Source organism: Urocitellus parryii, chromosome 7 (assembly GCF_045843805.1).
Source record: "Urocitellus parryii isolate mUroPar1 chromosome 7, mUroPar1.hap1, whole genome shotgun sequence".
Classification (NCBI taxonomy): Eukaryota; Metazoa; Chordata; class Mammalia; order Rodentia; family Sciuridae; genus Urocitellus; species Urocitellus parryii.
Window position 1 is genome coordinate 36,867,474 of NC_135537.1, and position 26,541 is coordinate 36,894,014.

The window sequence follows — 26,541 nt, forward strand, 5'->3', positions numbered from 1 at the left end:
ATAAAAAATATTGGAATAACCAATCTCAGGAAAAACAAAAACAAAAAAAGCGTAAAAACAAGAAACACAACCATACAATATTACTTCACTACAGAATGAACATTATTTACAAAATGTTTATAATGAAAACAATTCACAGTGACAAAGAAAAAAACATAATAATATTGGGAAGATGAGGCTTAGAATAGACAAGTACAAGAGACAGAACCTGTATCTGCAATAAGTATTAAGTGAATAAGATTATAGTGAACCAAGAGATGGTAATCAATTCAGGTTATTCAGAAATGTGGATATCAATGTCGGAAGTTAGAGCTTTCTTATAAAGAGATAAAAGTGGCAAACTAAGGAGCAGGTTGAGATGGGAGTTTGGAGGGGCCGAAGCTAATTTAGATATATTTCATTAAGCAACACTTGATTACTAAAATTGATGTACTTCTTCAATGAAAATGAAACTATATTATAAAATAAACTATTTTGAGTTAAAAGGTAGTTTTAGAATGTTATCTATATTCTTTGTGATTTCACAGGTAACAGATCATTTGTTTTTAATCCTCCAGAGAGAGAGAGAGAGAGAGAGAGAGAGAGAGAGAGAGAGAGAGAGGGATTTTTTTTAATATTTATTTTTCAGTTTTCAGCGGACACAACATCTTTATTTTATGTGGTGCTGAGGATCTAAACCAGCGCCCCGCACATGTCAGGCGAGCGCATTACCGCTTGAGCCACATCCCCAGCCCCCAGGATATGTCTTTTTAACAAACACATATCCCTTCTTGCATTTTTCCATTAACTTGGTCAAGTTTAAAATTTTAAAGAGTTTAAAAATATAGTATTGTAAAGGTAATCACCTAGCTCTTTCAAAATACATTTCAACTGATTATAAACAATTATTCTATGTAACTAAAATGTCTTTATATCCTTAGACTATCAGATATGAGTTCTGCTAATAATTTATGAATGGATTCAAATATTTCAAATGAAACATTGCCAAAGATTTGTCTGAAAATATTAATAACCTCCCCAAATAGAAAGTTCACCGAAATTCTTTTCTAAAATACTGAAATGCCCACAAATGTATCACTCCAGGGCTAGGGATAGTGCCAAATTATCCACTCTCAGTATACTCTGCCCCTTTCTTTACAATTATAGTGACCACACATAATACTTACTGTTTTAAAATATATAATCTATACTTTTAACATGATATTTAAGAAGGAACAAAGTGCCACTGCATTTTAAAAGCTGCAAGTAACAATGCTTCGCTAGTTTATGAAACTGTGAAGGATGACTCAGTGTTCAGGGAAGGATATTAATTATTCTGAGTGTTCTTTTATTTAATGAAATTTGATCCTAGGGATAGGCAGTAGAAGTGTGCAGGTAAAAAGTTATTAATTCCTAAAACAAATAAGTAATCTGTAAGTTAGATTTCTTTTGATATAAAAGATTCATAAAACTGGCACAAATAATATAGGAATAAGAAATATTATTTTCTAACCCAACTTGCTTCATGGACTTCATTGAAAATTCATGGGAGAATTTTTAAGACCCAGAATAGCAAAAGCAACTCTAAGCAGGAAGTGTGAATCAGGCGGTATAGCGATACCAGATTTCAAACTATATTACAGAGCAATAGTGACAAAAACAGCATGGTACTGGTACCAAAACAGGCGGGTGGACCAATGGTATAGAATAGAGGACACAGAGACTAATCCACAAAGTTACAACTATCTTATATTTGATAAAGGGGCTAAAAGCATGCAATGGAGGAAGGATAGCATCTTCAACAAATGGTGTTGGGAAAACTGGAAATCCATATGCAACAAAATGAAACTGAATCCCTTTCTCTCGCCACGCACAAAAGTTAACTCAAAATGGATCAAGGAGCTTGATATCAAATCAGAGACTCTTTGCCTGATAGAAGAAAAAGTTGGCTATGATTTACATATTGTGGGGTCGGGCTCCAAATTCCTTAATAGGACACCCATAGCACAAGAGTTAATAACAAGAATCAACAAATGGGACTTACTTAAACTAAAAAGTTTTTTCTCAGCAAGAGAAACAATAAGAGAGGTAAATAGGGAGCCTACATCCTGGGAACAAATTTTTACTCCTCACACTTCAGATAGAGCCCTAATATCCACAGTATACAAAGAACTCAAAAAATTAGACAATAAGATAGCAAATAACCCAATCAACAAATGGGCCAAGGACCTGAACAGACACTTCTCAGAGGAGGATATACAATCAATCAACAAGTACATGAAAAAATGCTCACCATCTCTAGCAGTCAGAGAAATGCAAATCAAAACCACCCTAAGATACCATCTCACTCCAGTAAGATTGGCAGCCACTATGAAGTCAAACAACAACAAGTGCTGGCGAGGATGTGGAGAAAAGGGTACTCTTGTACATTGCTGGTGGGACTGCAAATTGGTGCGGCCAATTTGGAAAGCAGTTTGGAGATTCCTGGGAAAGCTGGGAATGGAACCACCATTTGACCCTGCTATTGCCCTTCTCGGACTATTCCCTGAAGACCTTAAAAGAGCATGCTACAGGGATGCTGCCACATCAATGTTCATAGCAGCACAATTCACAATAGCTAGACTGTGGAACCAACCCAGATGCCCTTCAATAGATGAATGGATAAAAAAAATGTGGCATCTATACACAATGGAGTACTATGCAGCAATAAAAAATGACAAAATCATAGAATTTGCAGGGAAATGGATGGCACTAGAGCAGATTATGCTTAGTGAAGCTAGTCAATCCCTAAAAAACAAATACCAAATGTCTTCTTTGATATAATGAGAGCAACTATGAACAGAGCAGCGAGGAAGAGCAGGAAGAAAAGATTAACATTAAACAGAGACATGAGATGGGAGGGAAAGGGAGAGAAAAGGGAAATTGCATGGAAATGAAGGGAGACCCTCATTGCTATACAATATTACATATAAGAGGTTGTGAGGGGAATGGGAAAATTAACAAGGAGAGAAATGAATTACAATAGATGGGGTAGAGAGAGAAGATGGGAGGGGAGGGGAGGGGGGATAGTAGGGGATAGGAAAAGTAGCAGAATACAACAGTTACTAATTGGGCATTATGTAAAATTGTGGATGTGTAACCGACGTGATTCTGCAATCTGCATTTGGGGTAAAATTAGGAGTTCATAACCCACTTCAATCTAATGTATGAAATATGATATGTCATGAGCTTTGTAATGTTGTGAACAACCAATAAAAAAAAATTTGCTTATTTCATGTCACATAATTATATTTTTATGGATTATCTAAAGTATACTGGAATATATTCTCTAATATTTTGGAGAATATACAGCTTTACAGTCCTTAAAAAGAAAATGAACAAACATAAATCATAGGTGGTAAAAGATGATTGAGTTAGAGACTCTCCATTTACAAAAGTTTACCATACTTAAATAGCTTTTTAAAAATAAATAACACCGAGAAAAAAAGGTGTAGTTAGGTATATGATCTGTAGCAGAATAAGAAGAGAACTGACTTAATTCAATCCTCAGATCATCAGTTTTTTAGCTATGGATAATGATTTTAGGTAGATCATCTCTCTTGATGCTTGAAAATATATGTGTTAACCTACATGACAATGCTTGGTCACACTGCTTAGCACCAAGTGGCTCTCATTAAACACTATTTCCTTCCCTACTTCCCTACATTTACCTTTTTTTTTTTTTTTTTTAAATCCAGGGGCACTTAGCCACAGAATTACACTCCTAGCTTTTTTCTATTTTTGAGACAATGTCTTGCTAAATTGCTTAAGGCCTCACTAAGTTGGTGAGACTAGATTTGAATTTGCAATCCTTCTGCGTCAGCCTCCTGAGCTGCTGGAATTACAGGTGTGTTTCACCATGCCTGGTTTATTTCATTCTTTTTCTTTTTTCCCAGTTGTAGATGGAACTTTAACTAATTTATTTATATGTGGTGCCTTGAAATTGAACCCAGTGCCTCACATACACTAGGAGAGTGTTCCACCACTGAGCCACAACCCAGCCTGGTTTCTTTCATTCTTTTTTTTTTAACATTTGGACACAATATCTTTATTTTGTTTATTTTTTTAATGTGGTGATGAGGATCAAACCCAGTGCTTCACAAGTATGAGGCAAGCACTCTGCCATTGAGCCACAACCCTAGCCCTCTTTCATTCTTAATAAACAGAAATAAGCCTTCTCTGTGACTCATGGTAAGAATAAAAGAAATACCTTTTTCACAGTTTGTTTTCCTGGAATTTTATAGAAGATTTATTCTAAGTACAGATATGACGAAAGAAAAACAAAAGGAAAAGCAAAGAAAATACTTCGAGAAGCATCTAACAAGCGTTGTTCTGTTTTATGCTGACATGCTTTGTGGTAATAATAGACTTCCAAAGAAGACCAGATCAAAATTAAAATTCTAGGCAGGCATTCAACTTCTATCATTGTGTCCTTTCTTCACTGAGTATGAGAAATAAATGACTTACCAGTTATTTATTGAGGATATTCCCACAGTACTCTTACAAAATTCACTTCCAAAAGAAGCCCTATCCCTGTAATGTATCTGAGTCAATGAAAGCTACACTAGGTTTCTCACAACACACTTTAGAAAATTCAGCAGGGTAATAAAATCATGTTTTTCTGAGGTCATTATACAGCAATTTTGTAAAGTTGCATGACAAATAAGAGGAAAAGAGACTAAACAAATTTCAAAACTATAGAACATCAATCCAGAATGTTTTATGATCATATTGTGAATAAAGTTAAATGCAGAATAATTAGCAGAAAACATCTAGTTTAATTATAGCTGTTCTATTGTAAAGTTGGCACAAATGCAGTAACTCCAATTAAAATCAGGTAATAGTTACCTCTGTGGCCTTTTTTGATGGTTCCAGACCAGTCATATTTGCTACTATTAACTGATGTAAGAGTTGAACTTGAGCCACACTTAGGAAGAAGTCCAGGTTTGTGGTTATATTCACTTCCAAGGAATGGCCACATACTAAAATCTCCTGAAGGAGAGGGCAGGGAACAAAGGTTGAATACAGATAAAGAAATAAGATAGGCTTCAGATAATAATTCATCATTTTTATGCTTATTTGACTATTACTACTTTCTAAGTCTAATGGGACTTAAGTTCATATGTTAATGAGAAAAGCAAAAATGATGAGTAGTCACTTGCCATAGTTTAATGGATTAATTTTAAAATCATTTATATAGGCTTACTATATGCCAGGCCTGGGTCATTAAAAAGAATTTTTCACCTTTTCATATCCATTTGACTTGTTCATACTTCAAAACTTCTATCATTGTTTTAATATATAAGAAACAATGTAGTTCTAAAGCAGGATCTTGTACATCATTTCAAATCAACAAGTATTTACTGAAATTCTTCTAAGAACGAGTCACTATAGTAGAATACTAGGATTATCACAAAAAATAAGGTTGTTCTTAAAGGACAACTTGCTCATGTGGAGGTTATAATCTAAGGGAGCAGACAGATATAAATAGGCAACTCTAGGTAGGCAATTTTAAGCAAACACTATGGTGTAAGTATTCTCCACAAGAGAATTCGAAATGTTTGTAATAGCATATGGTGTTGAAGCCAAAGATAGCTAGACTAATTAATTTTACTTCTTACAACTGTTAAACTCTTGGCAGCATTAGTTACCCATCCACTATTTAATGTTGCTGTTCTGTATAACTTGAACATTTATCACTGAAAAACCTATTAGGAAAACAACAAAAAAGACATCCAGAAGCTTCAATTAATAGTTAAGCAAAAGTCCTGTCTCCTGTCATGAAGTCCATGTGGACAACGTTAAATGCTTGGGAATGTCCAACATGCCTTCTCCTTGTTAGCATCATCCAAAGGCATGGATTTGAAAGGACACTATGGCTGTCCAAATACAAACTGGAAAGCTTAGAATAGTTTTTAATAAAGCTATAAAGAATAGCATATCTGACATGATTATCCTTTTTTTTGGTTAAACAAACTTTTTCTCCACAAATTTCCTGTATTCTCTCATTATACTTGGAATTCTTATTTTAGTCATGATGAAAAAAAAGTACATTGGCTCAGAGGTTTTCTTTTGATTTTTTAATTGTCATTGTAACATTTCCCAGAAAGATGAAACGTTGTCCTAAAAATATGTTAGTTCTATTAGTAAAATATTATCCTGTGAAAATAAGCATCCTGTAATTGTAGGTTAAATGGTATAAATGCAATGGTAGAATCATTAGCTAACACCATAAAAATAAGTTCTGTTTTTACTTCTTTTATAACTATCATCTTCTGATCAGTTTGATCTTTAAAACAGTTGTACATGAGGCAATTAAGATATGTATGAGGAAACTGAGGAACTGGGAATTTAAATGAATAGTTGCAGATGACATCTTTTAACATGAAGCTGAGCTTAGACTAGAACTAGGTTTTCTGCTCTTCAACTTTGTGCCTGTTTCACTTGGGAATGAGAAACTTTCTAATAATGCCTTCAAGTTAGAAGATAAGTTAATTAACATGCAATGGTATTTTATTTACAGTTTAATACATTCTTTTGTTTCTGAATTTCATGATGAGAATACTTTAGAATTCAAGTAAAGAGTATTTTCAGGGAAAAAAACACTTAAGAATTCAAAGTGATTATAATATCTATATACCTGCGTAATACCTAACTACCTAGCTTCTATGATGCTGGGGATCACACCCAGGGCCTCACACTTGTTAGGAAAGCACTGTACCATTGAGCTATAATACCAATCCTTTTATTTCATTTTTTTGTGAGCCAAATATAATCAGGAAATTGAAATAATTCTAAAATGTGATTCTAATGTGTAAATCTTTTTTTATATGTATTTTTAGTTGATGGACCTTTATTTTATTTACTTGTGTGCAGTGCTGAGAATGGAACCTAAAATGCATTTAATACACCTAACATACCAGAAATCCTAGCCTAGCAATGCAGTGTACTATGGAGTATTTTACAGCATCTTTCTAATACATCTATATACTGACAAAATAATATGTAATTCTCAGTATATAGATGTGTTAGAAAGATGCTAGAGAAGTTAATAGTATACAAGTTAGAGCTAGACCAACTGAGTTCATACCTTGTTATGCTTTCTACTTGTGAAATTTTGCAAATTGGAACCCTCTTAAAACCTCAGTTTCCTCATGTATAAAATGCAGGTAGGAGTAGATTATCAACTACATTATCATGAGGATTAAGTGAGTTATTACAAGGAAAGCAATAACTGTATAGCATTAGGAAGTGCTTAGTAAATATTATCTACGATAAATCTTATTATTAATAAGCTAGTTTGATGTCACATGGGATGAAACTTGAAAATTCAAAACATATCAAGAGGAATTGCTCTATTATTTAGACTAAAATGACATCTATATTATGTCCTACCTCTGTATGTAGATTTTCTGGAGAACTTATTTTGGTGAAAATTATGGCAGGTGCTCCAGTTATTCGTACAGAAAAGTCAGTCAAAATGGGGGTCAAAATTGCTCTCCTTTCTTGATGTCGCCTTATGCTAAAAGATAAAGTAAAAAATTATTATTTCACTTTTTTCAAGGATAATTTTCATTAAGATTTTAAACTATGAAAATAGATGACAAAATTATATTACTATTCTGAGAATACTGCATATTTTATAGACACAGTTTCTTAACTGCAATACCCCAAAGACCTATGAAAGATAGGAAAAATCTTCACTGAAAAAAATCAGATATAATTAAGGCATTTCACTTTAGTATCATCTTAAGACCATTTTTCTTACAAATAGGTGCATATCATTGTTATCATCAAATAATTTTACTGTTTTTGGAATTTTTTTAAAACCAGGAATTGAACCTAGGGACACTTAACCACTGAGACACATGCCTAACACTTTTTTATATTTTATTTAGAGACACAGTCTAAGTTGCTGAGGCTGACTCTGAACTCACAATCCTCCAGTCTCAGCCTCCTGAGCCACTGGGATTAGAGGCATGTGCCACTGCTCCCAGCTGAAATAATTTTTGATTTCCTCCTTTTAATATTTCTGACCTTCCATTTGACAACTGCCACCTTTTCCAATCTCATAGGCTCATGAGCACATCCTCTTAATCTTTGACTCCTTTTGTTAAGCTCTAAGAACCATCTTACTTAATGAATTACTGCAGCCTTTAAAGTCCATTTAATGGCTTTTGTGTCTAAAACCAAATGTTTTCTCAAAACAATTCTGCATATAAAGTAAAAATCAGTATTATACCCACATCACCAATGAGAAAATGAAGTTCTAGACTAAAGTTATCCAATAGGAACTAAGGCTCCAGAACTGGCTTGGAGGGCAAGCTGATGTCAGACAACACACATTCTTACCTGTGATCAGTTATATAGCACAATATTTCTACTTAGCATTGAAAATTTCTAAGAATTTCAAAGGAAGCACTGATTGCATGGTAGAAGATGAAACTGGAAAACAATGCTGAGAAACCAAATCTCATGCTGTTACCTTCAAGACCATTTTTTAATATCCTTAATTTTCATTCTGAAATAATATACTATGTTTATGTTTTATTGAAAGTCATACCTTAAAATTTCCTTTGAACCATATTAATATAATATTCTTTATAAAAGTTTCTTATCATTTCCTTATATTATAAAGTGATAAAGTTGAAATCAAATAATTGACATGTTATCTCATGAAAAAATGTAGATAAAGTCCAAGTTTATGCATATCTTCCCCCCACCCCCGCCAAATCAGAGGAGCCTAGAGAGTACTAACATCTTTTGTTAAATGTGCAACAGGCAGAGCTTTATGTGATGTCTGCCAAAAAAGTAAATTGGATCATCTGGTTCTGTGACACATAAGTATTAGATTTCAAGAAAGTCAATTTTAAAGAATTAAGAGATCTAGTAAGTAGAGAGTAACAGGAAGAAGTATTAAAATATGTGACTACAGAGGAAGGGTTTAGATCCTGAGAGACACTATAATTATAGCCTAATAGCTCAAATTCCATAAAATGACCAATGTGAGAAACATGTAACATCTGATGTGCTCTCATAGGGGAGTGCTAAAATATATGATGGATTAAAAATACCTTAAAATGGAAAAGATGGCAGGGAACCAAATAAAAACAAATGTTAACTAAAGTACTGATGGAAACAAAAAGTACTTGTCCACATCACATATTTTTTATTGTTGTGTGATGAATTAAATCAGTAAAAAAGCATGAGACATATGATTATAGAATAAAATTTAAATCAAGTCATTAGTATTAGAAACAAAAAGTTAAATTCTAAAATATTACAGTTCAAAATTTAAAAGAAAGAACTAAAACCTAAAGTATTAATGAGGTTGTTTGTGGAGGACCTTAGCACTCTCAGTAAACCAAGTAAATACATTTTAATAGCTATTTTGAGACAAGGCAAGAGTTTTGAAATGAACTGGTTACCTAGATCTTGGGTACCTGAAGAGCTAAGAAAATATTAATTAACCTATCTGAAAAAGGAGCAAGGGAATTTGCCTGTTTTGCTAAGAGAACTTGTTGAAAAACAAAACATAACAAAACAACCAAAAATTATTTATATAAAATACATAAACAAAAACAAAAAAACCATCTATCTTCCTGGAAAATAAAAAATGGGAAATTCCCCATGTGTGTTGAGTAGTTTTAATTTACACTACCTGTATGATCCTGGAATACTCTTTTGGAGTTATTTACATAAAAGGGGCATCAGATCATTTATAATGCTATAGCATCTGTCCCAAATAGACCAAAATCTCTTTACAAAAACATGTCCTAGGCTGGGATTGTGGCTCAGTGGCATAGCACATGCCTTGCAAGTATGAGGCACCGGGTTCAATCCTCGGCACCACGTAGAAATAAATAAATAAAATGAAGGTATTGTGCCCATTTAGAACTAAAAATATATTTTTTTTAAAAAATCATGTCCTGGGCTGGGAATGTGGCTCAAGTGGTAGCGTGCTCGCCTGGCATGTGTGCGGCCCAGGTTCAATCCTCAGCACCACATATAAACAAAGATGTGTCTGCTGAAAACTAAAAAAATAAATATTAAAATTCTCTCTCTCTCTCTCTCAAAAAAAATTATAAAAAAAAATCATGTCCTCAATGAAAACAGAATTCTCAAGGACAAAGACCACTGAAGATAAGCTTCTAATCACAGATTATTTTATATGCCAAAAAAATCTTTATTAGCAAAAGAATTAGATCTCGTTTTCAAATGTACTGCCAAGAACTTTTGATAAGAAAATTAGTTTATATGGATAATAAAATATACTTGTTTAAAATTTTAAATAAGGAATGAAGTAAAAAGAAAAAAGCTACAAAAATAACTAAGTATAATTTGCAGAAATGAAAATTGTTGCTATTAAAATTAAAATGCATATTAGTTGAGACAAAAGGCATTGTAGATATAGCTTAAGAAAGTGTAAACTAAATAGAACTATTAATACTTCAGGAATATACTATAAAGAATTCTTTTTGTTTTTTCTTTTTAATTATCACATAATTATATTAGTTTTAAATAATTTAATAATTTAAAAAATTAAGAGAGAAGGAGAGAGAAGTCTTTCATATTTAATTAGCATTACAAAATGAGAGAACAGAAAAAGAAAAAGGAACAAAGGCTAAAAGCTTTTTTATAAATGATGAAATGTAAGAATCCATAGATTGAGAAAAACACAATTATTCATGGGTCCGTGAAACAGTTTATCAACTATGATAACATAAGGTATTTAAACTCACCTATATAGAAAAAAGTTTACCTACAGTATGCTATGGCACATGGGGTTAGGAAAGTTGTGGAAGAAATATTTCTCTGATGCACTCTAATATAACAATGATTTATATTGTCCACAGAAACAACAACAAAAAAGACACATTTATTTGTAGCTATCATCTAATATAGAGGGTTGTATCCACAGAAACTAAACTCTTGTTAAAAATTAAAAAAATATTGACTCTCATAGGTTCTAATCAAATAACAGGAAAACAGTCCTGTGTTAACAAAAGCTTTTCAGTTAACTTTTGGAAGGTGTATTTTTTAAGCAAAGGAAAGTATTGTTTTCCAAAACTATTATTAAGCAAGAATGCTACAGGTGTATGCCACATGCAGTGATGAAAACATTCAGAAAGACTGGCCATTTTTCCTGGGCTCAAGGTACTCTAAAATTCTGCCCAACTACCACACATTTGGTGTGTCTGTGTGCAAAAATAACAAAGAAATTTAATGATACTTCAAATATTGCATATTATGAAGTAGGAAAAATGGTATCAAAGTTTTCCAAAGTATTCTACTAAAACAATAGAATGAAAAATGTTGATGGCCTACTTGTGCAGGCCAATGCTTAAACAAATTAATTTCCTGCCATGGTATTAGAGCTGAGCTCCAAAGAGAAGGTAGTAAAGCAGAAGATACTTAAGTCTTGTGATGATTACCACTGATAATCAATGAATTACAAAGGATTATTTTTAAATATGAAAACAGTAATATTCACAAACATTTATTTTAAACTATTAGGTATCTGAAAACCTATTTGTTACATAAACCTTTTCCTAAAGATTCCTCTTATTTTGAGATTAATGAGAGTCACAAGGATAAATAATTTGAATTGTATAGTAACTTTGAACATGAAATATTTACTTACGTGTTTAAGCCTACTTAAGTATTTTTTCAAGAGGAACACTATCCAAAAACTTCCTAATGCAATTAAAATGAACGTCAAACTCCCTTTGACCACTCCATTTGTAATATAGCTCTTCTCTCCCTAAAATGTGACTTATATTGCTTTTTTCATCCTTGCCAAGCATGATCCATAAATGTACTAAAGTTGTTCCTACTCAAGGATCTTTGCTCTGCCTGGAACATCTAAGGTAGAAATACTGCAGGGGAATTTGCATGTATAGCTCATTCTTTTCACTCAGGTATTAAAAGAGGCCTTCCCTGAGCCCCAATCTAAGGAAATTTCCCAGTCACTCTTGTCACATTATACCAATATATTATTTTCATAGAATTTATCTTTCTCTGAAATTGAGAAACATGAACTTGAGTATTCACTATGATGCCAGGGTCTTTGCTAGTGCTGGGAGAAATGGCAAAAATGGATTCATAGTGCTGATTCTCATGGAGCTCAGCTTAACAGGAAAGATAACTAAGCAAAATAATCATAAAGTATAAAAAATATAATAAGGATGGTATGGGAAGACTCAGTAAATGACCTAATCTTTTACCTTAAGGTTCTGCACATACAAAACATCTTATGAAAAATGGTATAATGACTATAGGTTGTAATGAGAATTATTTTAAAATATATTTAAATAAAATGCCAATATAAATTTAGTTTGGCAAAATCAAATAAAATTAAAAATAAATATTCCAAAAAATATGCCAAAACAAAACAAAAATAACAAGCCACCAAAACCATAAAACACCAACTCTAAAAACTCATCCTCAAAAACAGGACAAAACCCTAACAAATAATAAATAAAAAACTATGGTTAATGTAACTGTGATGATAACAAGTGGTAGATTTATTACAACCTCTATATGATAGTTTTATGAGCATGCCTGAATTGAAATATTAACATAACTCAATTTTACTGAGATGTCTAATGAATAATACCTCTGGTTATTCCCTCCAGTTGTTTATATTATAGCTAGAAACTCCTGCATCTAATTTTACTTGATAGAACTGATAAAGAAAACCTTCAATATAAGCTTCACTGAGGAGGGAGAGACTAGAGGAAGTGCTAAAATTTGTTAAGAAAGAGAATATTATAGGTTGTACCTTGGAAAAAAATAGAAATCTGCCAAGATATGGAGGATCAAGAGATTTCTTTTATTTCATTATAAGGCTTTTAATAACATATATTGATATACCAAGGACACTCATAAAATTATACGTAATAATAGATATTTGTTGTACATATGCTTTTAGGTACACTCTTGACATTATTTTCTTTGGCTACTTCTATTAAAAACAAAATGTTGCAGGAGAGAAATTAGTTATTTGAGGATTTGGTTAATTGAGTTTTAATGACTCAGGCATCTATTTGTCTCTATAATGATTACCATGCTGGAGCTGAAAGATTTCATAATAAGTGAAGAATGGGCTGGGGTTGAGGGCACTTGCCTAGTATGTGTGAGGCACTGGGTTTGATTCTCAACACTACATATAAATAAATAAAATAAAGATCCATTGACAACTAAACAAAAAATTAAAACAAATTTTAAAAAGTATTAAAAATAATTGAAGGGGTTTTTAAAATTTTATGGTTCAGTATATTCTATGATAATTATATTTGATATAAAGATTTTTTTCTTATTTTTTGAGTACCTACATACAGTCTGTCACTATGCAAAGATATAAGGAAGAATGAGACTAGACAAGACAGGCTCTCTTTCCATTTACTGCTCTGACATTTTTCAGATTGCAACAGAACACCTTCAATCAAGATGGAAGGAAGCAGATATCTTCTGGTTGCTGGAAGTAAAAACTGTTTGCTTCTTTTTGCTGTTATCAGGGTTACATTTTCCTTCACTGTTAGTCCCTAGGTACTTTAAACAGGAAGGGAATCTCATTCTTTCATGGAAAGTCATGGAAAGGTTTAAGTAAAGCATTATAAAATTTTATAATGTTTAGGCCATTCTAAGCATTAGTCTATAAAATATGAGAATTAGACTAAGTTCTATAATTTCATTAAGTGTTAGGCTTGATAAACTAGCAAATTAATATAAGAAAAGGCATGGTTTTCAGGTTAAAGATTTAAAACAAAGAAAACTGCTTTCATTGCACATTCCATTTAGGATTTCAGGTGCAATTCTGGAAAAATCTCATATTTAATTACAAATCAAAATATACAAAGGCTTCTGTCAGGTGTGAACGTTTTTGAGTGGATAACACTTTCAAAAACTAAAGAGATCTAAAGACACACCAAATATTCACAATCTCTCAGAAATAAGGTTAGTAGTAACATGTGGTTCTGGGATTTTAATGTCAACACTTAGCAACAGTTACCCACATTTAATGTTATGGTGACTATGACATATAGGAATGATTGGGGGAATCTGTCATATTCAAATTCTGCTTGATAAGCAAACATAGAAACAACAATCTTAAAAGAAATCTGTTAGGGGGAACAGCCCACAGAATATCACATGAATTTTAAACATTTGTATCAAAATATTTAAATGAACATCTATTTCTCTAGTAATAAAGTTTAAAAGATAAAATTTCTAAGGATATAAACATAATCAGTAATAGGAAGAAATAGAAAAATAGTTGTTAAAAGGAAATTTTCGTGTCCTCATACATGTACTTTGTATAATAATGATACTCACATTCAACCATCAGTAATTACCCCATGCCCCCTCCTTTTCCTTCCTACCCCTCTGCCCTATCTAGAGTTTGTCTATTCCTCCCATGCTCCCCCCTCCCTATCCCACTATGAATCAGCTTCCTTATTTCAGAGAAAACATTCGGCATTTAGTTTTTGGGGATTGGCTAACTTCACTTAGCATTATCTTCTCTAACTCCATTCATTTTCCTGCAAATGTCATGATTTGGAAAACCTTTTTTTAAAAAAAAGATTAGCTAAGAATGAACTGTAGCATAAACTTATGGGGGCAAAGCCTAAGCAAATAAGGAAACTGAGTAAGGAAACCAGGGTTCTAGACTTAGTTCTATAACTGATACCGAACAAGCCAAGGATTATCATTAAACTTAGTATTCTGTAGTGCTTTTGTTGTATAACAACTTGTGAAGGATGGCTCAGAGTTTTAAGTTTGTCAAGAGAAATCTGCACAAGGTGTGGAAGGTGTAAGGAAACAGTAGTAACCAATGTTCTATGAAGATCATCATGGTTTAAAAGCAGTGAAAGGCCAATGCAGAGGTGTTGGAAGATACTAGCTTATCCTCACTTTCCTTGGCTCTGTAATCATGTCTTCCTCCTGACTTAACTTCAGGCCCAAACCCAGATGCAGAGGCCACTACTTCCCACTAATCTCTCTATCAGTCTCCTCATGGTCCCACTCTAACAGCCAGATGCACCTAGTTTCCCAGGTTCTTTTGAAAGCTACAATGATTTTACCCAGATCAAGGACTTCGAGAGGCTTTTGTTGTCACTTTTCTCTGATCCTCTAAGTCCCTCTTTTAGATCCTTACTTCCCAGCTTCTTCCCCAATTGGGTAATATTTTATCCCTAAAATAAATTACTTATTATAATCCCCATAGTGCTCTGCTGTCTGATTGAATCCTTTCAGCTTTGGAAAATTAAGATTTGGGAAGAGGACATCTATAAGTTTTAGAATTTAATAATTCTCTATGCTTAATTTTTATTCCCTTGTTCCCAACATAACACACAGAAACACATCATAATCAAAGAAAAAAATTGCATAACATACTCAGAAGAAGAGAATGAAAATCATTAAAAAAGACTACTATTTGATACTGGTCAGGGGAGGGAGTAAATTATTCTTTACTTTGTATCTTTTGAATTTTACCTAAAATACCTATTCAAAAACAAACAGAATTATATTAAGGCCCTGTTTATTCTTTTGTTGAGATTATGCATCAGAACTGGGCTCTATTAGATCTAAAATTTCCTGTCTTCATCTGAATAAATATCTCTCAGAAACATTTATACTCAGTGACCTGACTTGTCATGTCAGTTAATCATCCAACCATTCAAATTTTCATTGATTCACTCAAATCTTTATTTTCTATTATGTGACCAGTATGATGTTTTGTGCTTCAGTTTCTTCATGTATACTTAGGGAGAAAATTCTTTACAACTTTATTGTAAAAATTAAGTTAAACAAGGTAAAGTGATAAATATTATATAACCCCTTATGAATACCATTATTATTATTATTATTATGACATGGAGAAAAATATAGTTTTGGTATTAAAGGAATAGAACTAAAGCAATCATCATTGTAAAAGGAGTATGGTAAAGACTACACAAGATGATTTAAAGAAATCTAATCTTTTTTTTTAAGTTGTAGATGGATACAATACCTTTATCTTATTTATTTATTTTTATGTGGTACTGAGGATCAAACCCTGTGCCTCCCACATGCTAGGTAAGTGCTTTACCACAGAGCTACAACCCCAGCCCCAAGAAATCTAATCTTATAAGAGAACTCATGAAAAATTAACTTTATTACAATCATAAATACCTCAGTTTTACAATATAAAGTTAAGTTTTCATGCCTAGTATCTTCTTTCTAGCAAATAATCTTACCTATCTCTCTGATAAGAACCATGAACAGCCTGGGTAAGATGGCAGTGGCTCTCTACATATCTTAATAGCTTACATTCAGGACTAATTGTTTAAAAAATGTTCTCTGTGAATATAGCTTTTAGTTAAAGACAATGGAAAAAACCCAGAGCTAGGAATTATTGCTGTTCCTTCTTCTCTAATTTGAACATAGTGTTATAAAGCATTTGTTACTGTTTTCCTTTTATTATTTTAAGTAGAAAGAAGAGGCTAAAAAAATAAAAGAATTGACCCTAAACTCAAATGGATTTCAAGAAACAATGTGATTGTATCCTTTAGAATAAAGTGAATCTTTTCAACAAATAGCAAGGTTAAACAAACAAATAAACAAACAACTCTAATTTGTAACAATGTAACAGTGGTAAAATTAGCAGGTTTCCCAGCAAAACCATCAGCTAAATTACAAAATTTATTTTGTTTGTAAAGAAAAGCAGAAGCACTACCAAACACTTAGGTTGGGCATGCTAAAGATCACTAACCCTACTGGCAATATCAGTAATATTTCTCAATCATTTCGTACCTGCTGGCCATATTCCACTCAAGGGCTGGATTTTGAGAATTCCTTTCACTCTCTGTAAGCACCCCTCCTGTTCCACTTTCCTTCTCTGGTTTTAGTTGGTCCCACTGTGCAGTACCAATATTGATGGACTGCAGGTCTATTTGGTATTGTCTATCTTCAATTTCAGATCCAGGATCTCGAAGAATTCCTAAGTTCAAGGCTCTTCTGTAAAACAAATGGAAAAAAGTAACAGATGTAATAAACATCTACATTTATTTTATTTACTAAATAGTACCATAAAACTTTTTTGTATTACTGATTAATAAACTGTTATCCACATTTATTAGATAGTTAATAGAAAATTAACATACTGTGACATCAAAAATTTATCACTTACAATCATTTATCCTATAATAATTTCTTATATTTCCCAACACAATACCCTTTTGTTATGTGCTTTCATATACATGATTTCAGTTACAGAGATGCTTTCACATTTTGTTATATCCACCTTAACAAAGAGTAAACAAAATTCAGAGGTTTACAAATTTACTCAAAATACTTTCTGATGCTAATCATTTACTATTCTAAGAACTTTGATATTTTGTTAGGAAAGGTGATAGTCAGCACTTGGGGTTGAGTCTGAAATATGGTATGAAAATGATTTTAGTTTGGAGAGGCTTATCTCAAGTAGGTAGTGCTGCCAAACACAAAGGCAAAGGTAAAAGCAAATTTTCTTTGGGTAAATTGAATTTCAACTCAAATAATTTTCCCAATTTAGGTTTCAAGTAAAATGAGACATTCACATACAAAATTCACAAGTCACACATGATAATAAGGGACCCTGAGTGACACACAGTAGCAATAGGGTAGAGAAGATATATCCTCAAAAACTTCAAAAGAAACTGTAGTGTACTGGCATACATAAAATATGAAACAATTATTTAAAAAGTAAAAAAACATCCTCAAAATAAGTAAGGAGCTGGTTGCGGTGACTCACACCTGTAAATCCCAGAGGCTTGGGACAGGCTGGGGAAGGCTGAGACAGGAGGATCAAGAGTTCAAAGCCAGCTTTCACAACTTAGTGAGCTGCTAAGCAACTTAGTGAGATCCTGTCTCTACATAAAATACAAAATAGGACCAGGGGTGGGTTCAGTGGTTGAGTGCCCCTGAGTTCAATCCCTGTACCAAAAAATAAAAAATAAAAATAAAGCAAATAAGGCAGGAATAAGGCTTTTGTTAGAACTATGTAGATCCACAAAGAACAAAATTACTACAATTTAAAATTCAAAACAGATTGAACCCAAAAGAAGTGATAGCAAGTTGAAACAAAGATCCAAAGACAGTTACAATACAATTCAAAGAGACAAAGAAATGTTGTAGCTAGGTTCAAAGTATATATAGGAGAGAGCAATAAAGTCTAAAAAGTTACTGATTGGAGTTTTCGGGAAATAATAGAGAATGGGATGGAGGCATTATTTGAAGAAATACTGTTAGAGAATGCACAATTGTTGAAAAATGCCAAATCTCAGATCCAGATAACTCAATAAATCCTAAGAAGTAATGATAAGGAAGAAACTGGCAAATATATGGATAAATCTAAATCAATATCATCTTTAAATCAATAATATTAATGTGTAAACTGAAAGAAGAAAGGGAAAAAATAAGACACTGAACAATAATAATATACAAATTAGGGGATCATGTTAAGTAGTCTTTTAAGGTTGTATAGTTGTGGAGAAGGGAAAAGATACTAATTTAATTTTAGATTTTTGTTAACTTTGATACATGCTAAAATAGCTATAAAAACCTCTAAAATAATAAACATGGATAACTTCCAAATAAAGTAAAAATTAGAATGTAAGAAAAAAGTGAAAAGTTTTTTTTGTTTGAAAATTTAAAAACACATTTTCAAATTCATCACTTATTGGTCAAAAATAATAATGAAAATTAAATAATAAATAACAAAATGTTATGCATTAAAGGTGATGAGATACAGTTACAGGGGCACTTTGAAGAAGATTTATCACCTAAAATACTTGTTTAGGAAAGTAGAAAGACTTAAAATTAATAAGATAAATATAAAAAAGGCAACATAAGCTAAAAAAAAAGAGGGAAGGAAATAAAAGTAGAAATTAACGAAATAAAAAAGAGATCATGAACAAAACTAAAAATAGACAAATTTCCAGCACTGAGGGGGGAAAAGAGATAAAAAGGCTAAATAAACTGTATTTGCAATAAAAAAGGAAACATAACTATGATGCTACAGAAATTAAACAGATAATAGGATGATACTGAGAAGATTTATAGAGACAAAGATTTTGTAACTTATTGTGGAAAAAAATCTCTCCTGATCATCACTGTCCCTGGAAGATATTTCTTCGTTTTTCACTGTGGGATTAATATAAAGGTTATCTACTCATTTCTTCCATCACATATTACATTTCTTTGTTTCATACAGTTCTTTTTCTCTATGAAACCACACTATTTTAAAACCCTGACAGAACAAAACTGCTGGTAATATAGTAAGTGGTGGAAAGTAACAGAGTACTGTTTGTCCTATTGTTGTTTTAGTGAGGACTATCAAAATTATCTTCCTCAAGGGTTCTTCCTGGAATGAGCTAATTTGCATTTTATTTTTGAATGCAAAGTTACTGAGCACTCTCTTTAAAGTTTTGTGATAGGCCTTAGGGACACTAGGGTCCTTACCCTCATGAAGTTTACAGTCTAGTGGGAAGAAGCAACTATAAAGCAGACAACAGTTTACAAGGTTGAATAGAGAATGCAATTAGAAAACCTGACCCAGACTTGGGAAGGCCAAGAAGGAGACATGCAATGTTTAAAGGATTTCTGAAAAACTCTATCTTCTCATTTCATAAATAAACTGTATTTGAATAAAGTATCTCAGGTAGGGGAATCAACAAATTCAAAGGCATGAGAGTAGCTCATCCCAAAACCTTAAAAAGACTCTGGGTAGCATGGACAACTGCAGAGGAAGAAGTAATGAAAGGCAATGGGGACTTCAAGCCAAAGAAAAACCCATCCTTAGAGTTCAAGAAACTCTACAATGTTTAGGAGACCTGTAATAGGCCCAAACTTTGGGAATGAAGAAAGGTGGCCCAAAAGTTGGAGTTGCCTTGCAAATGGGCCATTTCACTCCTACCAAACAAGATACAGAAATTATGTAGTAGTGCAGTACAGTGGTTCAGAGCAAACAGAAACTTGGGTTTCCATCTTAATTATGAAAATTAAATGAGATAATATATAAAATATAATATATAAATTTTCACATCATAAAAACTTCAATAAACATTAGGACACAATCATCCTTCTTGGATTGTCAGTCTCCGAATACAATATTAAATAACAGTGAAATGACTAGAAAGTGATAGGAAGAGGGACTCAGCTGAATGAAGTGCATTTTAGTATTTGGCAAAACATAAAAAAGCACAGCAGAGCAACCACTGACCCTGAATTTAATAAGCCAAACTCAATAAATTTACCCACATTTTCTAATTGGATTTATTTCATTAGCCTAAAAAGATTGTAATAGCATGCTGGTTAGTATGTAGTAAACCCTTTACTTTCCAGGCCAAGTAAAAGTTTACTGTGGAAGATTTGGGCCAATTAAAAATATACTTGCATCTTTAAAAAAACATCCTTTCTTCAATAATTTCTTAGCCTCCTGAGATATCAAAATCAGGAAATATCAATATTTCCTCTGCAGCTGCCCATTATGTAAAATTTATATTTATCTCATAAATTTAAAAACATAAGCCATTTTGCTTGTTAGTTTTTGTTACTATTTAGATTATAAAGAGTTATACACATTTTATAAGTTTGGTTTGATTTTTCCCCTAATAAAAATAAATGTAGAATAGCTTTTTTTCAGAATTAGATAATTAAAATCCAACTTTTCTTTCTTAATACATGATCCTCATGATTTATTTTCAATTCATTATAGTTTGATATATACTAGCAAGACACTGATTTACTTGATTTTCTGGAAAATAATTAAGGATTTGTTTTCAACTTGAAATAGTCACTAATTTTAAATCTTTAAAGTATAAGCTATGCCCTTGTTTTGTTTTATGTACAAGTAAAACTGAGAACAGTTATTATTACATAGAATATTCAAAACAGTTTTATTTTCCAATACCAAATTAAGAAAATATACTAAAAATATTTTCAAATGCTATGCATTAAATTTTATTAAGCACTATTACAACAAGATGTCTTTTTATTTACTTTTAATTCATAGTAATTGTTCAAATTAATGGGTTTCACTGTAATGTTTTCATGGGGGCATACAGCTAGATGTCTTCTGAAAGAAATATTTCATATTTTATGGTACATTAGAATTTTTAAAAGGTATAAGTAAAATTATGTTAACAGAAGATTCAAAAATATTTTTATTTTCTAATGATCAGAAATTGTCTTATAACTTCACAACTTTTAAATGCTTTTTTCCCTAAGTAAAGGAGTGGTGGGAATGAAAAACTATCTGATTGCAAATACCAAAATTGAAGTAAATTTTTTTCAAGAGAGCTTTGATTTACTGTATTAGATTGTCATAGCACAAAAAACAATTGCAGAATCATTAAAGAATTCTAATAGAATGACATTTTAGTAGGGAACTAATCAGAGGAAAAGAACTGTGAGGAAGGGAGGACTAGGATGCCTAATGTTAGCAATGTTTGCCTTAAAAAGAAAAATATATTTTAAAATAAAATGCCTTAAATTATTGTTTAACATCCTAATTAAATTTTTCCTAGAAATATCTGCAGTCAAAACCAGCAATTTTTAAATTTCAAATTTTCATACTTTTAAGCTTTGAACTTTGCTCTCTCTTCTTATTACAGCCTATAAAACCTTTTAGCAATTCAAATCAGGAAAGAAGGTGAATCAAGATGCCCATAACTTCCTTCCTCTTAACACAAAAAGCTGCTTTATTGGCTAAAATGTAGGAGTTATAATTGTAATTACTTTGCCCTTCCGAAACTCTTCTCCCATACCATTTGAACCATTCAGCAGGTGGTGTGGGAGGATAAACTAAGCCTGCAATAGTTGGTCAATAATGTAATCATAGGAACCAAAGAAGACTTTAAGTGTATAACAGGAAACATAGCTTTAATGTTTTCCTTTTTAAATTGATTTAGTCTGGGTTAGGCCTTTTGTATGTTTACATAAGGAACAGCTCATGTTGAACCATTTACTGCTCATTGCTGAATAGGCATATCTCGGGAATTCACTGTAAAGAAGTAAAATTCATTCATTTATAGCTCAATTGAGATCTACAAAATGTTAAACAGGCCAGAAAATAGGAATGTGTCTTGATTAAATTAAGTGTGTACATATTTATCATCAAGCCTCCATAATTTATCGTAATCTTGAAAATAAATAGGGTAGCGAATAATGTGATTGACTATCTGACTAAAACCAATGCTGTATTCCTTGAACAGTGACCCAGGGAAGGAACCTGGTCTTCAGATTACAGAAGAATCACCTGAGGAGCTTGTTAAAAATGTTATGCTCCCAGCTCTACAGAGTCTGATTTAGCAGGCCTGGACTGGAGCTCAGAAATATACCTTCTTTCCTTTTACTCTTAACTAGCATCCCCATAAATCCTAAAAATCCACATTGATAACTTGATGACTTGGAGCACCATATCTCTTTGACTTAGAATATTTTCTCTACTATCTGAATAAGCAGGAAAATAACCAGTAAAATCTAAAGGTATTTCATGTATAAACAAAAATTCATACTTGTTCTTCCTACTTCACTAAACTGTTTAGAGGAGCATCCCTTCTGTGATGGATTTAAAGCTGATTAATATCAGAGCCAAACAATATCTATGTGAGGTCAGATCTCTAGTAACATGACAGAGGATATGTATGGCTTAATTAAATGTTTTTATAATTTAATGAATTTCATAAATGGGCCATCAGGTTTCCAGATGACAAAATTGATAAGTACAGCTAAGATGATGAATTAGAGAATTCTAATTCTATGATAGTTCAAAAAATGAACTCATCAAAATTAGATGAAATGACAGCACAAATTGCAAAATTCCATTTATGCCAACAATAGCCAACATACAGGATATGGAAGAGATGGCTAAACTTTACATTAAATCAATAGCAACAACAAAAGCTACCTGGAAAAGTCAGATTTATCAGAAACAGAATTACCAACAGCTTTGTTAAAACTATAATTCTAGTCTTTTAATTTTTAATTAGCATAATAAACACCACAGACATATTATGCATTTTTCACAAGATTAAGAAATCTCTTATTATACTAATAGTGTAATTCTTAAATACTATTTATTAGCATTCAAATATTAAGATTTAGAATGAATATATCTTATTTGCATAACTTCAAATGAACTAATAAAATAATTCATTGACAACAAGGCATCAGAAGGCTTTTTGAGAATGTTATAATAATATGTTACAGGTATATTTACAAGAAATCCTCATATATTACTAAAATGTGCAAGTACTTTGCATAAATGTTTTCTTCATATATACTAGACTCAGAATGCTCTTGCTTAACAATGAAGTTTTCTGTAATTCCCATGAAAGGTGATTTTGAAAGGCTAACTGTAAATTGATGTTCTTTTTCTTTAGGTTTCCATGGATGGTAATAAAATAAACACATTGAATTTATAATGTGTCCTTATTTGGGACAGTCAGACCTCCTACTTGCTCTAATGTTTCTTATAATATGTCCTCAACACACTCCTGTTTTAAGACTCTTCTATAAAACATGCCATGGCTGCAAATGAACTTTTATTTTATAAACATGAATCACTAACACTTTATTCCAAATGTGTTAGCATGCTTTCTGATTTAGGTATTTTTGTCATATCTTTTTTTTTTTTAAACATTTACTCAAAATAACTGGTTTTGGTCATTCACAGACTCTATTTCCAAATCCAAGACGAGTTACACTATTTGAAAATTTCTGTAAAATTCTCCTAGTGTTTTTAACATTCTTTTACTGCCAACTAATCATTACCTAGCATCTCCCAGTACGAAAACTATGTTTAATAGAAGGCATCTTTTCAGAGATCTTAATTCAAGTCAGAATTCAGAACTGGCTCTTTTCTTATTACCTCAGCTAATGATAGCTAGCAAGAATAGCAGTATTTGAAAATGAGGTTTTAAAAGAATATTTAATGACATAAAGACAGAAGTATTCAAAGTGCTTGGAATAGACAGGAAAGGCAGGTTCTTAATTTTCTAAACTTCTAAAAAATATAAAATCTTTATAAAAAGAAAATTACAAGTGAATCAATGGGTTGTATGTAAATTAGTCCTACTTTCAGACTGCTTGGAGAATCCTTAATAGAAATTTTAAAAAGATATCTCCCTTGGGGCTGGGGATGTGGCTCAAGTGGTAACGTGCTTGCCTGGCATTTCGCGGGGCACTGGGTTCCATCCTCAGCACCACATAAAAAATATAATAAAGATGTTGTGTCCACCGAAAACTGAAAAATAAGTATTAAAAAATTCTCTCTCCTCAAAAAAAAGATATCTCCCTTATCTCTTATAAAATTCATTTTTATTTTTCATATGCTTTTATTTATGTCATTTAATTTTTTTCTATTTAACTACATTCTTTCATTCCATGTAGTTCTGGTTCTACTATAAAGAACTTTGTAATGCAAAAAACAAATGCATATAAATGATAGCACTACTACCACTACCACTACCACTACCACTACCACTACCACTACTACTACTACTAAGACTGTATATTGGCTGATAATTTAATGATTTACAAAGTGCTCATTCATCATCCACAGGGTGCCAAAGGTACATTCCATTTACAGATTCTTTATGTAAGAAGATGGAAAATAGCACAGTCAAAACTGGAAGCCAACCTTATGACTACAAATTCTGTCCCCTTTTCTCACCTACTTCTATACATAACAATGAGAACTAGTTTTCAAAATTAAATAAATGATGATTCTTTATTAAAATGCATTTGTGTGATATGTAGTTGGTGGAAAAAACATGAAACTTCAAGTTATAGTTAATAAAGACAATACATACAAGAGTACAGATGAGAATCAATTTAAAACAAGAAAATTGGGGAGGACAAAAAACCCTTTAGATTTGGTATATAGCAAAACAATAAACTTTTATAATCTATAGAATTATTTCAAGCCAACAAATATTGCAAAATTGGTCAAGAGGCATGGGAATCTAAAGTCAAGATTTTCAAATGCATGTACAATACACAGTAAGCAATTCTATGTTTATTTGTGAAAGAAAGCATCAGTTGTAAAAAAATGCACCAAGCATTCATGAAAATCTCTTTACTTATTATGTTACAAATATAAATATCATAAAAATTATAATAATAAAAAGAAAAGGTATCAAACTCTTCTAATTAGCAACAAGTACAGAGTCTAACACTTGATCTGAAAATGGCATATTTTCCATACAGATAGATATATATCTAGATGTAGATTGAAGGGCATGGCACCCTTATATCAGAGGGCACATATTCATACTCAGGCACCGCAACACTGAAGTATCACTTCCAGTTGTACAGGGAAAGTATTTTTCCCTCAACATCATTCACTCACATCTAGGTCTAATAAGATCCTAAGCATGCAGTACCTAAACAACTGTATTAATGCAAAGCATTTGGCAAGGATGTAGAACAACAAACCTCTCATACTCAGCTATTGGGAATACAATCTAGCAATTAAAATCTTAGATACATGCCCTTAAATCTGTTTTCTCCAATAGAATAGCCACTAGTTGTATGCATTTAAAATTAGGTTAGTTAATATTAAATGAAGTATTAAAACTTTAGCTCTTTAGTTAAATGAATCAAAGTTTAATCAAGTGTGGCTAATGGTACTGTATTAGGGCAGATATAAAATTTTTTACTACCACAGAAATTCAAATAGAAAGCATGTCCTAGAAAAGCTATTATATATGTATACAAAGAATCTGTGAAGTTGATTCATTTTACACTCTGTATTACAAAAAATTAAAAATTTTAAATGTCTATTAACAGAAGGAATGATAACCTGGCATATTTATACAAGGAAATATTAAATGTCAGTAAAAATGTATGAATACTGAATTCAGGGGTCTGCATAAGGCAGTTTAAAAGGCAAAAGCACAGAAAAGAGGTATGATAGGTATAGAAAACACATTTCTTTATTCTCTATATTGTTCTAATATAGTTGTTTCAGTAAAATTAATAGAGTTATGGTGCAGTGGGATCCTGGAAAATCCTGATCTTGGATGTCTTCACAACAAAAATGTGAAAAAATGGTATTAAGTAATGCTGAGGGCTATGGTGAAAATTAAAAGAGGAAACATATGCTTTGTAAATTTTAGCTATTAATGTGACATGGCCTGCTATTAGGCAGGGCTTGAAACTACAAGTTGAAAATTTTCTGGTAATTTTTAACTGCTCTAAACATCCTGGGAAGGGGGGTGATCCCAATCTCAATATCAATCTCAATCTCTCTCTGTGTGTTTTGTATACATAAGAAACTATAATTTCTTGGTTCTGCCAATGATATGTTACTTATTTAATTTTGTTTAAACAACCATTAAGAGCAGAATTCTTTCACTGATTCAATCAAAATACTAGAGTTATATTAACGAACTATTTACAAATATTCAATAAGTATAATTACAACAGAAAATACAAATAGGTATTCAGTTATATTTCTGAATACTATGTGCCAGAGAAGCTGTCAATGTTACA

The 26,541-nt window shown here is 32.0% G+C and overlaps 1 protein-coding gene across 1 annotated transcript in view; it reads right to left on the reverse strand.

Moving 5' to 3' along the window:
* The window catches only part of Vps13b (vacuolar protein sorting 13 homolog B), a 720,349-nt gene that overhangs the window by 246,281 nt on the left and 447,527 nt on the right, over positions 1–26,541 (reverse strand). Inside the window, exons 31-33 of the mRNA XM_077801386.1 lie at positions 16,816–17,019; positions 7,414–7,540; positions 4,867–5,010 (exon numbers count right to left, since the gene is read on the reverse strand). Of these exons, the coding sequence (XP_077657512.1) occupies positions 4,867–5,010; positions 7,414–7,540; positions 16,816–17,019 (475 nt within the window). The remainder of the gene's footprint in view (positions 1–4,866; positions 5,011–7,413; positions 7,541–16,815; positions 17,020–26,541) is intronic.